This window comes from Magnolia sinica, chromosome 8 (genome assembly GCF_029962835.1).
Source record: "Magnolia sinica isolate HGM2019 chromosome 8, MsV1, whole genome shotgun sequence".
Lineage (NCBI taxonomy): Eukaryota > Viridiplantae > Streptophyta > Magnoliopsida > Magnoliales > Magnoliaceae > Magnolia > Magnolia sinica.
In genome coordinates, this window is record NC_080580.1 from 17795603 (window position 1) to 17812292 (window position 16690).

The 16690-nt window shown below is 39.3% G+C and overlaps 1 protein-coding gene across 3 annotated transcripts in view; it reads left to right on the forward strand.

The window, feature by feature from the left end:
- Positions 1–14805: 14805 nt before the first annotated feature.
- Positions 14806–16690, forward strand: part of LOC131253019 (DNA repair protein RAD51 homolog 4) — a 63871-nt gene continuing 61986 nt past the window's right edge. For 2 of the 3 annotated variants that reach the window (XM_058253844.1, XM_058253846.1), the window contains exon 1: positions 14807–14957. In XM_058253844.1, the coding sequence (XP_058109827.1) occupies positions 14870–14957 (88 nt within the window). In that variant the 5' untranslated portion in view covers positions 14807–14869. Of the gene's footprint in view, positions 14958–16690 lie in introns of all 3 variants that reach the window. The other variant, XM_058253847.1, reaches the window with a different exon arrangement.

The window sequence follows — 16690 nt, forward strand, 5'->3', positions numbered from 1 at the left end:
TGAGAGTAAGTATCGCAACCAAATATCAACAGCCCTGAGTAGTCAACTTCCTGACCGCTCCATACTTCCTCTGGAATTTTACAATCAATTAGTATAGACAAAGAATGATTTATTAAATATCAAGTCTTGTTAACAACATCAACCCATAGCTCCTTGCCCAACCCAATGTTACTTAGCAAACTTAAGGCTCTTTCCGAAATAATTCAATTCATACGCTCTGCCACACCATTCTTCCTTGGTGTTTGCCTTACTATGTTATGCCTCATGATTCCCTCATTCTTACAAAATTGATTAAATTCTTTATAAGTAAAATTTTTGCTATTATCGGTTCTTATAACTTTTAGTTTTCATCCTGATAGATTTTTTTACCATAATCTTTCACATCTTGAAAGTGGCAAACACATCGAATTTATATTTTAGGAAATAAACTCAAACTTTTCTAGAGAAGTCGTCAATGAATGTTACAAAGAATGATGACCCTCTTCCAGAAACAACAGGCGACGACCCCTACACATTAGAATGAACATAGTCAAGATATCCTTTACTACTATACTTTTTAGTTTTAAATGACAATCTTGATTGTTTACCGTATATGCAATGCTTCTATGTATCTAAATAAAAAATTTTAAAAATAAGAATTAAATCATGATTGTGTAGTACCTTTATACCGCATTAGTTCATGTATGCATGTCATAAACGTGTTGATGTGGACTTTACTATAGATGTTTTAGCTCCACTTGATACAGTGCTCCCAATCAACCAATAAATGTTTATGCTACTTTGTGCCTTCATAATAGTGAGCGCCCATTTTGAAATTTTCAAGACACCGTCATACCTAGAGAACTTGCATCAGAGTGCATCAAGAGCTCTCAAAAATATCAGATTTTTCTTTAAGTCGGGGATGTACCTTACATCGGTCAAAGTATACTCCACCTCATCGAACATTCTTATATAGACTTATCTAATTGCAATTATCTTACACACATGATCGTTGCCCATAAGAACTAGATCACTATCATGCTTGTTGTACGTGGCGAAGCAACTTCGATGAAGACACATGTAATACGATGCCCCTATATTCAAAATCTACTCATTATACAAGTGTTTGAACTTGAAAACAAATAATATGTCACAACTGCTCCTCTCATCAATAACATTATAAAGGACTTTGTCGGCCAAACACAATTGAATTGCGCTAATCGCCCTATAATCAAGTTAATCTCAATTCTCTTCTTTCATCGATTCAGAACGTTTTGCTTTACCAAAGAGTGCCTGTGACACCTCTTACTGAATTTAGAAGGCTTTCCGAGGACACATCGTTAGGAATGAGAGTGGATTCCCCGAGGGTACGAGAGATCTACGATGTTTTGTGAAGCTTGGTATGTTTTCAAATGAGAAGGGAAGGGGGCTATTTATAGTCTCCAATCCTGATTTTCTTGTAATTCCTGATGGTCCTAGGGGTAAAACATTATTGAATGGATGGGATATGAGATTGTCACATGACATCATCTCATAGGTTGGATGACTTAGTAAAATGGTAATTTTGAGTAGGGAGATGTGCATCGGAGTAAATGCACCTCAACCACACACTTGAAGTTCAAAAAAGGAGCAACCCACATTCTTGAGGGATGCTGCCCGAAAGAGGGGGAGTGCCACATGGCTGGCGGCAAGTAGGTTGCCGCCGGTCCCCACTTGGACTCCGTGCTTTAGCAGGCAACAACCTCCATGCGTGTGGAGGCTCTAATGTAAGGGTTGGTGGTTTGAGGTTTCTACCATTCCTTCGATTGGGCTTGAGTTCGGACTTGATTTTGGGCTTGACTAGGTGAGTTGACTGAGTTATGAGCTTGGATAGGCTGACCGACTTAGTTGACTCAGTGAGTTGACCGGGTGAGTTGACTCCACGCTCTAGGGTTTTGGGTTCCTAAGGTTTCGGGTTAGGTTGATCAGGTTGACTGAGTTTAAGGCTTAGGACTCGGTTTCTTAGGGTTTAGGCTTATAGGGTTAAGGTTTAAGATTGAGGCTCATAGGGTTTAGGCTTTTAGGGTTAGGGTTTAGGATCGGGGTGTGATTGTCCATCAATCTGTTCAAACTCTATTAGCTTATTAGCCTGAGGTAGGGTGTTTACACTTCCATCTTCAACCTCCATAATTTGAAGTTGTTTTACCTATAAACTTCTTAGTCTCAAACTTCACATTCAATCCCTTCGATCCCTTTGATCTAATGTCTCAGATTTTATCTAAAAAAAGACCAAACATAAAGCCAATGCTCTGATACCACTTGTTGTGTGCAACCACTACACTTAGGCATGGAAGCAACCTTATAATGAATCAAACACGCAATAGAGAAGTGAAAATTTTGAGGAATGACAGAAAACACATCAATTTTATGTAGAAAAGCCATTGCGGGAAAAATCATGACACCAAGCGATAAACAATCCACTATGAACAGAAAGTTATAAGAGATTGACAACTTACATGGATTTGAAACTTTGGTTTTTATAGAGAAATTTCCCTTCTCAAAATCCTAATTTTCATGTTTGCAGTCTTTGAATTTACCCTCATCATGTATTAACACGACTTATATAACCTGCTTATAAAATTAGAAACAAAACAACACACTTACATAAGAGTTGAGCGAACCATCGATTGAACAATTTACTCCAATTGATGATCCATCGATCGAATCGATACCTCATGTTCAATCGAATCAAACATGCTCAAAAGTGTCCAGCGACCAGACTTATATTTTAGAAATTTTATCGATCGATCGACAGTCTATTTGATCCGATCAAAATCCCCATTTTCAATATCAGGTTGAAGGCACTCAGTCAACAAAGGATACTGACCCAACACATGTTGTGATTGAGGTCACAAAAGGACCATACTTAGGACCTAATCTTTTGATGACATAGAGGATGGGATCCTCCTTGCTCACGAGTTTATCAATGGCTATAAGTGTGTCAGTCAAGTTTTTATCGCTTGCAGATAGTTAGTGATGGAGGTAAAGCCTCACTTCATGATTGAAAGTTGAAATTTCAAACGTTGTACCATAAAGACAGGACGACAAAGGGAAAGTTTGAACTAATATGGACCATACATTGAATGCAATGGTGGCAATGACAAGATTATCAAGGACTCTTTTAGAAAGGGAGGAGATAATCCAGTTGAAAATAATTGATCTTGAGGGTATAATCATGATTTAGAGTGGATGAATTATTAGAGGAAATAAGAAGATGCTTATGTGGGCATGGATGTGAACCATCCATGTAATTCATTAGCTGGTATGGTTATAATTGTTCACAACTCCAAGTGTAGGGTTGCGATGTAGTAATAATCCCGGTAAGACCGTGGTCGAATCCATAGGAACTAATCTCGTACGTTTCAGAAAGTAACTAGAACTATAACTAGAAGAAGATGTAAATGTAAATTTGAATAATTGGAAAGAGTAATTGTGAATGATGTAATTGAAACTTGTGAATTTAAAGGTGGGAACTACGGTGTCAATGATCCACTTCTAGTTATTAAGATGCTACTTTAATTGATTTAAGTAACACAATTAGAATTGGAGTCTTATCCTATCCAATTGGAAAATATAGCAATTAAATCAAATCTGAACTTTCATTGACCTAATTATCAATGAATGAGGATTGTGAAGATTGGAAGGGATTTCATCACCCACCCATGCCCATGAGACGATGGAAAACAATAGGATTTACTAATCTCATAATCTCAAATATGAAAAGAAGATATTCAAAGCTATCATAGCGTCTATTGTAATTTAAGTCACAACAAACCATAGAAAACTAAAAATATTCCTTAAAATCAAACTAGAAATCAATAAAGTTCAACATAAATAAGAATCAAAGTAAAGTAAACATCTCAATTATGTTACAAGCTTCACCTCTTAGCCCTAGCTAAGAAGTTTAGTTAACCATAGGCATGATTAAACAAAAATATCTTAAGAAAAGCATAAAAATAAATTAAGGAAGAAGAAGAAAACTCTTGGCGACGGCTCCACCCTTTTGCTCCACTCCTTAAACCCTAAAATATGCTTTGGATCATCTTAAGAACACCTATTTATAGTTGGGGAACTCTAACTTTCGCACTAAGTTGAAAAAATCTAGAAACCGCCTCAAATTTATGCAGTCCGCGCAAAATCTGCCTAACCCTCGACTAGTTGAGAGAAATCATCAACTGGTCGAGAGTCACCTTTGACTAGTCGAGGGAAGTCTTTGACTGGTTGAGGATCACGCGAATTTAAAAGATGATGTTACTGAAGTTCGAGTCGAAGTTTCCTAGGCTAGTCGAGCCAGAGCCAGGGTTCATCGAGCCAGAGCTTAGGCTAGTCGAAAATCATGCAGATTTCTTTTTTTCACTTCAAATTTTTAAGTCGCTTTATTCCTCACTTGGTTTCCTTAGATCTTTGGCATATAAATTCTTCAATCTTGGTCTCTTAACATCCATTTCTTGCCTTGGTGATTCTTGAGCATTAAATTTATACTTTTAACATTCTTTTCAATCCAATCTCTCAGATTTAAACATGTATAAAATATAACATTAAATAGTATCATGTTCATAAAACTAAGATATAAGTAGGGAAAAATATGCAATATTTAACACTCAACAGTAACATAAGAAGAAATTGGGCACACCACAAAAGATAGTTGTAGTGGGTGAGTTTTAGTGGTAGGGGTCGTGAGATGTTGGCAATAATGAGTGGTGATCTAGCACCACTAGGGAGGGAAGCCCTATATTTGGTCATGTTACTCGATGAGGAATGATCAAATATCATAGTAGAGTTGTAAAAGGAAAAAGGAGAGGGGAAAAAAAACAAACTAATGAGAAATTAAATGAGAATTTAATATTTTTTAAAATGGAAGTTTAGTATTTTTCCTTCTATATAAGAAATTAACCCTTTCTTCAGGAGGGAAATGATCCTGAAGAAATGAATGAGTGGGGAAGCCATAATTGTAATGAATCCTATTTTCGGGATTATAATTGGTCCACATCATTAACATTGTTAGCATTGCAGGTAAGATGATGTGACCCAATAGGATTTTTCTGCTTGTCAGAAGAAGAGGATTGGAATGCAATTATTGTAAACCGTGACGGAATGTACTGAATCATTGGTACATGTCTTGGCTTTAGGGATAAGCCATTTGATTGGATTGGCCATACCATTTATTATTGGACGGAGTTGGGCTAGCGAGGCCTCCACTAGCCACGCTAGTGAGGCCTCTGTAGCCGTGCTCTGTGGGACCCACCATGATGTATGTGTTTTATTTACACTGTTTATATATTTTTTTTTCAGATCATTTCAGGGCTTAGTTCAAAAAATGAGGTAGATCTAAATCTTAGGGGGACCACACCACAGGAAAATAGTTGTGATTGAATGTCCACCGCTAAAAATCTCCTAAGCCTTACAGTAATGTTTATTTGACATCCAGCTATTTGATTAGGTCATACAGACCTAGATGAAGGGATCCAAAACTTTTGTACCACCAATAAGTTTTTAATGGTGGGTGTTCAATCAACACACTATCCTGTGATGTGGTTCACTTGAGTTTTGGATGTTGAAAATTTACAGAATAATATTTTTTCTGTAAAATATGGAATCCGAAAAATGCAAATTAATCTAAAATATGGACAGGCTGAAGCACGTCTGAAATGCTGTCCTTAAAATGTTATTTGCCCCTACTCAAGTGAATTGAGTATGCTGATAGGTTATAGGCAAACCGTTTCTAGGATACGACGAGCCTGGTGTGGATCTGCATTCAGCAAACACGAAGGCCCACCTATTGGAACTCTGTTACACATAGTCTGACAAAAATGCAATAAAAGAAAATTCCCAGAAGAAAGAAAGAGAAGAAAATTATGTCATTTAGACCACTGCACTGGTCAAATCTTCAGCCACTGGTTCAGTCGAACCATTCTAGACCACACCGTTGGTCTGTTCTTCAAGCAAAGGGTTGAACCCTTGCTGTCTTGCTGGAGTATAGGAGAGGAATAGAGGGCTGTTTCAATTCGTATGGTTTTGATGGAGTGAGTTGAGAGATGGATTGGAAACCCATCCAGGCCCTCCTTTTATAGGCTATGGTGGCTGGGGGTTATGATCCAGGGAATTAAATCCCATGACCGTTTTCTACCTGTTGGAGAAAACTAGCCGTTTTATGGCCGTTTTTTAACTGTTGTGCATGGGCCATTAAGCTGCTGCATGCTGGCTATTATGAGACAGCAGCTAGCCGTTTTAGAGCTGTGGGGCTAGCCATGCAGCAGTTATTGCTGGACCCTGTACTAATGGCACAACTGTTATAGATCTGCTGTAACAACTCTTTTTTCAGCTCTCTATATATTCAGAGGGACTCTCATTCAGTCCTCTAGATTTCGTCTAGCCAACCATCTGCCTCTGCCTTAGCCACTTAGTCGCACCGCGACTCGCACACGTCTCGCTCCGGTTCGTAAAGGAGCGACCCTCTGCGATACGATGCGGACGTGCGAAGTGCGCCACTAGTGCCTCTACAGCCACACTTCCTCACACGCCCACGCCCTCGCATCGAGCCCGTGACCGAGACCGAGACTGAGACCGAGCCCGTGCCCGAGCCCGAGCCCGAGCGCGCGCGCGGGGGTGTTCCAGTGATACACACTGAAATACACAAGTTCCATTCTCCTTTGGACCAAGTGTGTAAGTATAATAATACTTCACATCCTTCATATAAACCATAAAATTTTCTCTTCCCTTGCCCATGCGGGACTATTCTTAAAAACCCCCAAAAAGCTTTTTTCAAAATCTTTTTAATATATTCTATTATCTTTTATTTTAAAATATATTTTATAAAATCAATATTTTGCAACAATCCCCCACTTAATTTTTAAAAAATATATTTTCTCGGTTAAACATTTCTGCCAGAATAATCAGCTTATATGCATAAAGAAAAATATCTTTCGATTTTAATCTTTCCCTAGTGTAAGTATCTCAAAACTCTGTCGAAATGACTGGTAGCCGTAGCGTTGAACCAATTATTTCTAGATAGTCGGAGAAACCACACACATATTCACTATGTGTTTGTTAGAGTTCCCACAATCTTGCTCAGCACAATTAATGGCAATGTGCTTATCCTAATTCGTGAATGATCCCGAGAGAAAACACCTAACTCTCATGAGAGACAGCACCATCTCTACGTTCATATATGTGAAATCCTTCCAGTGTCTCCGTTACTATAAGACACTTATCCTATAAACTAGATTTCATTAAGAGTTCTAAGACTCAACCCTCTTTCATAACGTTCAGCACTTATCTATTATGAATGAGATATTATAATTTATTGTTGAAAACTTTCCACATATTAGTGACTTGTTTTTACCCATTAAATCCAAAATTAAAGATTTTCTGACTTTAGGTTGGGTTACCATCACTGGTGGAACTTTGATTGAAGAGTTTTAACCCCATCCCTCTAGATGTAGCTTTTACTACCTCTCTCGGTAGAGGTTTAGTTAAAGGATCTGTCAGGTTATTGCTTGATTTCACATAAGAAATAGCGATGATTCCATCTCGAATCAATTGTCTGACATAATCATGTCGAAGACTAATATGTCTAGACTTACTATTATAAGCGCCGCTATAGGCTCTAGCTAATGTGATTTCACTATCACAATGTAGCGACACAGCCAATATAAGCTTTACATAGATTTTTTTTTTTAATAAAAGATCCCTTAGCCACTCAGCCTATTTGCCTGTTGCAGCTAGGGCTATGAATTCAGACTCCATAGTCGAGTGCGTTATGCAAGTCTGTTTTTTGAATCTCCAAAATACAGTTGCACCTCCTAGGGTGAATACCTACCCTATAGTAGACTTGTTGTCCCCTGCACTCGATATCCAGCTCGCATCGGTATATCCTTCCAATACGGCAGGAAACTCTGAATAAAATAGTCCTAAGTCTTTGGTTGCTTTTAAGTAACCAAGGACTCTACTGATTGCATTCTAGTGTTCAGTACTGGGGTTACTAGTAAACCTACTAAGTTTACTCATAGCATATGCGATATCAGGTCTAGTGCATTGCATAACATACATAAGACTCCCTATAGCACTCGCATATTCTAATTGTGCAACTGTTCTTTCGGTATTTTCTTTTAGCTTAATACTTGGATCAAATGGGGTCTTTGCTTTTTTTATATTTAGATAGTTAAACTTGTTTAGTATCTTTTCAATATAATGAGATTGACACAAAGCATAACTCCCACAATGTTTTTTAACTTTGATACCAAGGATGGTATCAACTTGTCCAAGATCCTTCATTTTGAATACGGAAGATAGAAACCTCGTTGTTTCAGTCACACCTTCCATTTTATTACTTATTATTAACATGTCATCAACATACAGACAAATAATAACGATATAACTACCATTTACTTTAGAGCATATGCATTTGTCAGCTACATTATACATGAAATCATGAGATAGTATTTTGGAATCAAACTTCTCATGCCACTGTTTTGATGCGACTTGGTCCGAACCCGGAACAAGTGATGTGGGTGGTACCCTGACCGATGTATGCATTGTGTATCTATGTTGTCCATCTATTTTTACAACTCATGTTTTTAGCATGAACTAAAAAAATTGAAATAGATACAAATCTCAGGTGCCACACCACGGCAAATGGTGGTTGGTGGTCATTGAACGCCCACCACTAGAAACTTTGTATGGTCTACTATAATGTTTATTTTCCATCCAACCTATTGATAAGGTCATACATAGTTGGATGAAGGAAAAACTGAAATATCAACTTGATCTAAAACTTTTGTGGCCCACAAAAGTTTTTAATAATCATTCATCACTGTTTCCTACCGTGTGGTCCACCTGAGATTTGAATTGCTTCATTTTTGGGATCATGCTTTAGAATGAGTTGTAAAAACAGATGAACGGTGTAGATATGCAAGGCATACATCAAGGTGGGTCCCACGGTCAGGGTACCACCACATCGCTGGATCCGGGTCCCAGCCAAGTCGCGCCCTTCAAGCGTGGACTACTGTAGCATTTTTCATCCATCCGTATACGGTATACCCTGTAAAGTCGCGGAGAAATTTACAACTGTACGACCCATTTACGAGACGAAGCCTACCTCATTTTACTTTACAAGAATAAGCCCCAGCTGTACGGACGACTTGCCAAAGGTCAAAAATGCCCCTGCTTTTTCCTTTAAGCAAATTGGTGGGTACGGACGGTTTAAAAGATATCAAAGTTACATGGGCCCCACAGTTACGTATTTATTATATCCACAACGTTCATCCATATTTCGAGATCATTTCAGAGCATTATCAAAAAAAAAAAATCATATCCAAAGATCAACTGGACCACACCACAAAGAGCAGCAGGAAAATTGATTTTCACCATTAAAAATTTTGTAGGGCTCACCATAACATTTATTTTTCATCCAATCTATTCATAAGGTCACAAAGACTAGGATGAAGAGGAAAAACAAGTTTCATAATGATCCAAAACTTCTGTGACCCCTAAAAGGGTTTCAATGGTAGACGTTCAATCCTCCACAGCCTTTAATAGTGTGGTCCACTTGATAGCTAGATCTGTCTTATTTTTCGTCTCAAGCCTTAATACGAGTTCGCCAAAAAGATGGACAGTTTGGATATAACACATACCTCATAATAGGACCCACAAAAAGCGGTGGGGATTGCAACAGCAAAATAATAATAATAATAATAATAATAATAATAAATAAATAAATAAACTAGGAACTTACGGCTACGGGGCTTTTTATGGCTACGGATAATAACCGTAGTCATAGCCCTCGCCCTGCCATTTCGATATGTCTTTTTATATGTATCGAAGGTCTTTCAATATGTACTTCGATATATTGAAGGTCTTTCGATTAATCGAAAAAGGTCCAGAACTGTCCAGTGAGTTTGCCTCAAAAATCCTGCAAATATGTGTCGAAGGTATTTTTACCTTTAGCTACGGATTATAACCGTAGCCATAACTGTAGTCTGTGCCAATCTATGATTTTTTTTTTTAAATTTTTATTTTTTTACATGGAGAAATTCATTCTACCTACAATTTTCTCTAAAAAATATTTATATAAATATGTATATATAAGCATATAATTTCTCTCTCTCTCTCTCTCTCTCTCTCTCTCTCTCTCTCTCTTTTTTTCATTTCTTTCTTTATTAATTTAATAAGAATATCTTCTAAACCAAAATTAGTTACTTGACGTACCCTATATGATTTTGGGGTAGGAGAAGCTACTTTAGCCAACCAACCTGGTTATTTTTCAAGATTCCATCAAGTCGATGGTCGAAAATCCATTTCATTCACTTCACGGTCAATTTCAATCAGTTCGCGGTCAATTTTGCTCATTTCATTTACTTCGTGATCAATTCCATGCATTTCACGGTCAATCCCGGCGATTCCGTTTTGATTCACGGTCATTTCCATGCATTTCACGGTCAATTCCCTTCACTTCACGGTCATTTCCATGCATTTCACGGTCAATTCACTTCACTTCATGGTCATTTTCATGCATTTCACGGTCAATCCCGGCGATTCCGTTTTGATTCACGGTCATTTCCATGCATTTCATGGTCAATTCGCTTCACTTCACGGTCATTTTCCTGCATTTCACGATCAATCCCGACGATTCCGTTTTGATTCACAGTCATTTCCATGCATTTCACGGTCAATTCCCTTCACTTCACGGTCATTTCCATGCATTTCACGGTCAATTCCCCTTCACTTCACGGTCATTTCCATGCATTTCACGGTCAATTCACTTTACTTCACGGCATTTCCATGCATTTCACGGTCATTCCCGCCTATTCCATGTTGATTCACGGTCATTTCGACACATTTCACGGTGAAGTGTAGCGATTGGACTGTGAAATGCGCGGAAATGACCGTGAAGTGAAGGGGCACGACCGTGAAATGCGCCGAAATGACCGTGAATCAACACGGAATAGGCGGGAATGACCGCGATATGTATGGAAATGACCGTGAAGTGAAGCGATTGGACTGTGAAATGCGCGGAAATGACCATGAAGTGAAGGGGCATGACCGTGAAATGCGCCGAAATGACCGTGAATCAACACGGAATAGGCAGGAATGACCGTGATTTCCATGCATATCAGGGTCATTCCCGCCTATTCCGTGTTGATTCACGGTCATTTCGACGCATTTCACGGTCAATTCCCTTCACTTCACGGTCATTTCCGTGCATTTCACAGTCAATTCGCTTCACTTCACGATCATTTCCATGCATTTCAAGGTCATTCCCGCCTATTCCGTGTTGATTCACGGTCATTTCGACACATTTCACGGTCATGCCCCTTCAAGTGAAGGGAATTGACTTTGAAATGCGTCGAAATGAACGTGAATCAACACGGAATAGGCAGGAATGACTGTGAAATGCATGGAAATGACCGTGAAGTGAAGCAAATTGACCGTGAAATGCGCAGAAATGACCTTGAAGTGAGGTGATTAGACCGTGAAATGCGCGGAAATGACCGTGAAGTGAAGGGGCATGATCGTAAAATGCGTCGAAATGACCGTGAATCAACACGGAATAGGCGGGAATGACCGTGATTTCCATGCATATCATGGTCATTCCCCCTATTCCGTGTTGATTCATGGTCATTTTGACGCATTTCACGGTCATGCCCCTTCACTTCACGGTCATTTCACAGACCAATGCATGCTTCACTTCACGATCATTTCCATGCATTTCACGGTCATTCCTGCCTATTCCGTGTTGATTCATGGTCATTTTGATGCATTTCACGGTGAAGTGTAGCGATTGGACCGTGAACTGCGCGGAAATGACCGTGAAGTGAAGGGGCATGACCGTGAAATGCGTTGAAATGACCGTGAATCAACACGGAATAGGCGGGAATGACTGAGAAATGCATGGATATGACCGTGAAGTGAAGAGAATTGACCGTGAAATGCACAGAAATGACCGTGAAGTGAAGGGGCATGACCGTGAAATGCGTCGAAATGACCGTGATATGCATGGAAATCATGGTCATTCCCGCCTATTCCGTGTTGATTCACGGTCATTTTAGCGCATTTCACGGTCATGCCCCTTCACTTCACGGTCATTTCCGTGCATTTCACGGTCCAATCGCCTCACTTCACGGTCATTTCCATGCATATCATGGTCATTCCCGCCTATTCCGTGTTGATTCACGGTCATTTCGGCGCATTTCATGGTCACGCCCCTTCACTTCACGGTCATTTTTGCGCATTTCATGGTCCAATCGCTACACTTCACCGTGAAATGCGTCGAAATGACCGTGAATCAACACGCAATAGGCGGGAATGACCGTGAAATGCATGGAAATGACCATGAAGTGAAGCGAATTGACCGTGAAATGCATGGAAATGACCGTGAAGTGAAGGGAATTGACCGTGAAATGCATGGAAATGACCGTGAATCAAAACGGAATCGTCGAGTTTAATCGTGAAATGCATGGAAATGACCGTGAAGTGTAGGGAAATGACCGTGAAATGCATGGAAATGACCGTGAAGTGAAGGGAATTGACCGTGAAATGCATGGAAATGATCGTGAATTAAAACGGAATCGTCGGGATTGACCATGAAATGCATGGAAATGACCGTGAAGTGAAGTGAATTGACCGTGAAATGCATGAAAATGACCATGAAGTGAAGGGAATTGACCGTGAAATGCATGGAAATGATCGTGAATCAAAACAGAATCGCCGGGATCGACCGTGAATGCATGAAAATGACTGTGAAGTAAATGAAATCAATGAAATTGACTGCGAACTGATTGAAATTGATTGCAAAGTGAATGAAATGGATTTTCGACCATCAACCTGATGAAATCTTGAAAAATAACTAGGTTAGTTGGCTAAAGTAGCTTTTCTTACCCCAAAATCATATAGGGTACATCAAGTAACTAATTTTGGTTTAGAAGATATTCTTGTTAAATGAATAAAGAAAAAAATGAAAAAAAGAGAGAATTTTATTTTTTTATTTTTATGCTTATATATACATATTTATATAACTATGTATTAGAGAAAATTGTAGGTAGAATAAAGTTCTCCATGTAAAAATAAAAATAAAAATAAATAAATTTGCATAGATTTTACAGATTGCAGTTATGGCTACGGCTATAATCCGTAGCTATAGCTTCGATAATATTGAGTACACTTCGATATGTATCGAAAATTGCAGGATTTTTTATGCAAAGTTGCTGGACAGTTCTAGACCTTCGATATATCGAAGTACATATTGAAAGACCTTCGATACATAGCATAGGACATATCGGAAGAGCATGGGCTGTGGTTATGGCTACGGTTATAATCCGTAGCCATAGATTCCAGGCTTTTTTTTTTTTCTTGTTATCCCCACCACCTTTGTGGGTCCTTTTATGAGGTATGTGTTATATCCAAACCCTCCATCTATTTGGCGAACTCGTACTAAGTCTTGAGAAGAAAATTAAGACAGATTTAGCTATCAAGTGGACCACACTGTAAAAGGCAGTGGAGGATTGAACGTCTACCATTGAAACCCTTTTAGGGGTCGCAGAAGTTTTGGATCATTACGAAATTTGTTTTTACTCTTCATCCAGGTCTTTGTGACCTTATGAATAGATTGGATGGAAAATGAATGTTATGGTGGGCCCTACAAAAGTTTCAACGGTGAAAATCAATTTTCTGCTGCTCTTTGTGGTGTGGTCCAGTTGATCTTTGGATATGAAATTTTTTTTTTTTTGGGATAATGCTCCGAAATGATCTCGAAATATGGATGAACGTTGTGGATATAATAAATACATAACTGTGGGGCCTATGTACCGTTGATCTCTTTTGAACCGTTCGTAGAACTCGGAGTTCGAGGAGCGTCAGCGCTCGTCTTCGAGCAGCGGCCGATCCGCTTGAAGGAAAAAGCAGGGGGCATTTTCGACCTTTGGGAAGGCGTCCGTACAGCTGGGGCTTATTCTTGCAAGGTAAAATGAGGTGGGTTGGTCTCGTAAATGGGTCGTACAGTCGTAAATTTCTCGCGGGCCTCTAAGAAAAAAGAGAAAGAGTTTGATACTCTGCCGGAGCGTGGCAGATAATCCACAGGCCCTTAACAAGTACTTAGAAATTGCACTAAGTGGCGTACAAATAGTGAAATTAAACTGTCCAAATTACGGTACCCAGTTTTGGAGAATCAAGAGCCAAAAATTTAAATTATTTGGTTGTCTTACTACGGATTGGTGGACATTTACTAGACGGTTAAGAATGAAAACCATCCAACCGTCCAATTTCCACCAACAAGTGTCCACGAATCAGAGGTTAGGGTTGTTCAACCAATCTTATATTGAGTATGTGATGTTTTGAAAGTGGTATGCACAATCTCGTCGGTTTAGATTCCCGTGACAAATCCACTCCGTTCATCGGTTTCTAAAGACCACAAAAGGACATTATTTCAAAAATCAGATGGATAAAAAGCTAACGTGGTCTACACCACACGAAACAGAAAGAACGGAAATGTTCACAGCTGAAACCTCTGTGGAGCCAACCATGATGTTTATATGCCATCCAAACCGTTCATAGGGTTTTTTCCACTCAGATAAACTCTAGTCAGAAATATCATCCTGATACAAAAATTTTGTGGATCCCATAATGTTTCCAAAGGTAAGCATTCAATCCCCACTGTTGGCTGTGGTGTGGCTCATTTGAGCGTTTGTCTATTGATTTTTCCAAAACTATCTTTTTTACGGTGTTTAGAAACTGATGGACGGAGTGGATTTGTGACGGGAATCTCTGTGGGCCCGACATAGGGGCACAGGCAATTCGCGTCCATGAAAACCCTTCTGAATTCAAGAGAGGAGGGAGGGACGGAGAGAGAGAGAGAGAGATGACACTTCTACAATCTCTGGAACGGGAATTCCCAATCATCGACGCCAATTTCCAGCAGTTCTGCGCATCTCACAACATCTTCTCAGGTCTCTCTCTCTCCTTCCGCACCCCCCCCACCCCCCCCCCCCCCTCTCTCTCTCATAACTGCATTTTCAGTTCCTTCATTTCCTGTTGTCTGCTTCTTTTGTAATGCTGGAGTACACCTATATGTACTCGAAGAATTTCTGTGCACCCAGGTGCTTTTGGACTCGCTGGAAGTCCAATCATCGATCCGGGCCGTTCATTTGTTTCATCCATCCTTTTTTTGGCCACCATTACAAAAATTATAGTCATTGGAGAATCGTAACCGTCCTGCTAAATACCCTAAACTATGGACGGGCTAGATCGTTTGTGACGGAAAAGGTGATCTTGTCAGTTCAATCCGTCCATTCACTTGGCTCCACCTTGGATTTTTAGCATGAGTTTCAAGAATCAGTTCTATCGGACAATGCTAATCATCTGATCTATAGCTTGGGAAACGGATGGCTATAACAGAAAGGTCAATATATCCTGTGATCACTGTACGTTTTAGTGATGCCCATGAAGAGTGGATGGATCCAATGGACGGTCCGATCAATGATTGGATTGTCCTCATGTCCAACGGCACCAGAGTATGCATTTGCGTGTACATCCAGCTGTACTGGAGCATTACTCCATAGCATACCTGAATTGTCGGTACGATGGAAATCAGAGCCATGATTATGTATATGTTGAAATTCTTCTATTGAAAAACATCATTTGGAGGACTTTTGGATTTTTAGAAGGAAATTCCGATGACATTTCTGATTTAGAACACATTTAGATGTGTCCACAAATTATGGGCAATTCTTCCCTAATTATATCCGTTATTTCTGGTGCGACCTGAATACATTGGATGTTGGTTTGAGACGGAAAATGTGGAAACTGTTTTCTGCATAATGCGGTTTTCATATCGTCCAAAAGGAATAGAGAAGTGGGAAAACCAGCTGATATCTTGATTGTCAATCTGACAGTGACCCATGTGATAAATTTGTTCACTTATCAATTATCATTTATCTACTTGTGCTTGATTACTTTTTGTGCGGCTCTTTCGTACTATGCCTTCACATAGGTAGAGATTTAAGAAAAGTTAGTAGACTTTTGTACATCTTCAGAAGTCATTTGATGCCATACATGCTGTGCAGATTTGTTATTGGGGATCTTTTGACTATATCAATTTGTATAGAACCGGTCACGAACATAAACTACAAAGAGGGAGTGGTGAGATTGATAGTTTCCAGTAGTAGTGGTTCTTCATCAGGAGTTGGCAACCCTTACCTTTTTACACTTGTTATAGATGCATTAACCACTAGTGTCAAAGATAGGATCCTTTGGTGTTTGTTGGTGGTGGATAATGTGGTGTTGGTCGATGAGAGAAAAGAGGGGGCAAATGCTAAACTGGAGGTTTGAAGGCTTTATAGTCTAGATGATTAAACATTAGTGCAATCAACATGGAGTATTTATAGAGCAACTTTAGCAAGATCAGTTATAAAGGATAGTCTTATTGAAATTGATCGCCAAGAGATTGCTCAAAGTGACATGTATTGTTACCTTGATTCTATTCTTCAAAAGGCCGGGGAGATTGATGAGGAAGTTTCAACTAGAAATACAATAGGGTGGATGAAGTGGAGATGTCCTCTGGAGTTTTGTGTGATTGCTGCATGCTTATGAAACTTGAGGGCAAACTTTATAAGACAAACAATCCAATTGGCTATGCTACATGATAGTGTGCTGGGAATTTAAAGCAACATGAGCAAAGATT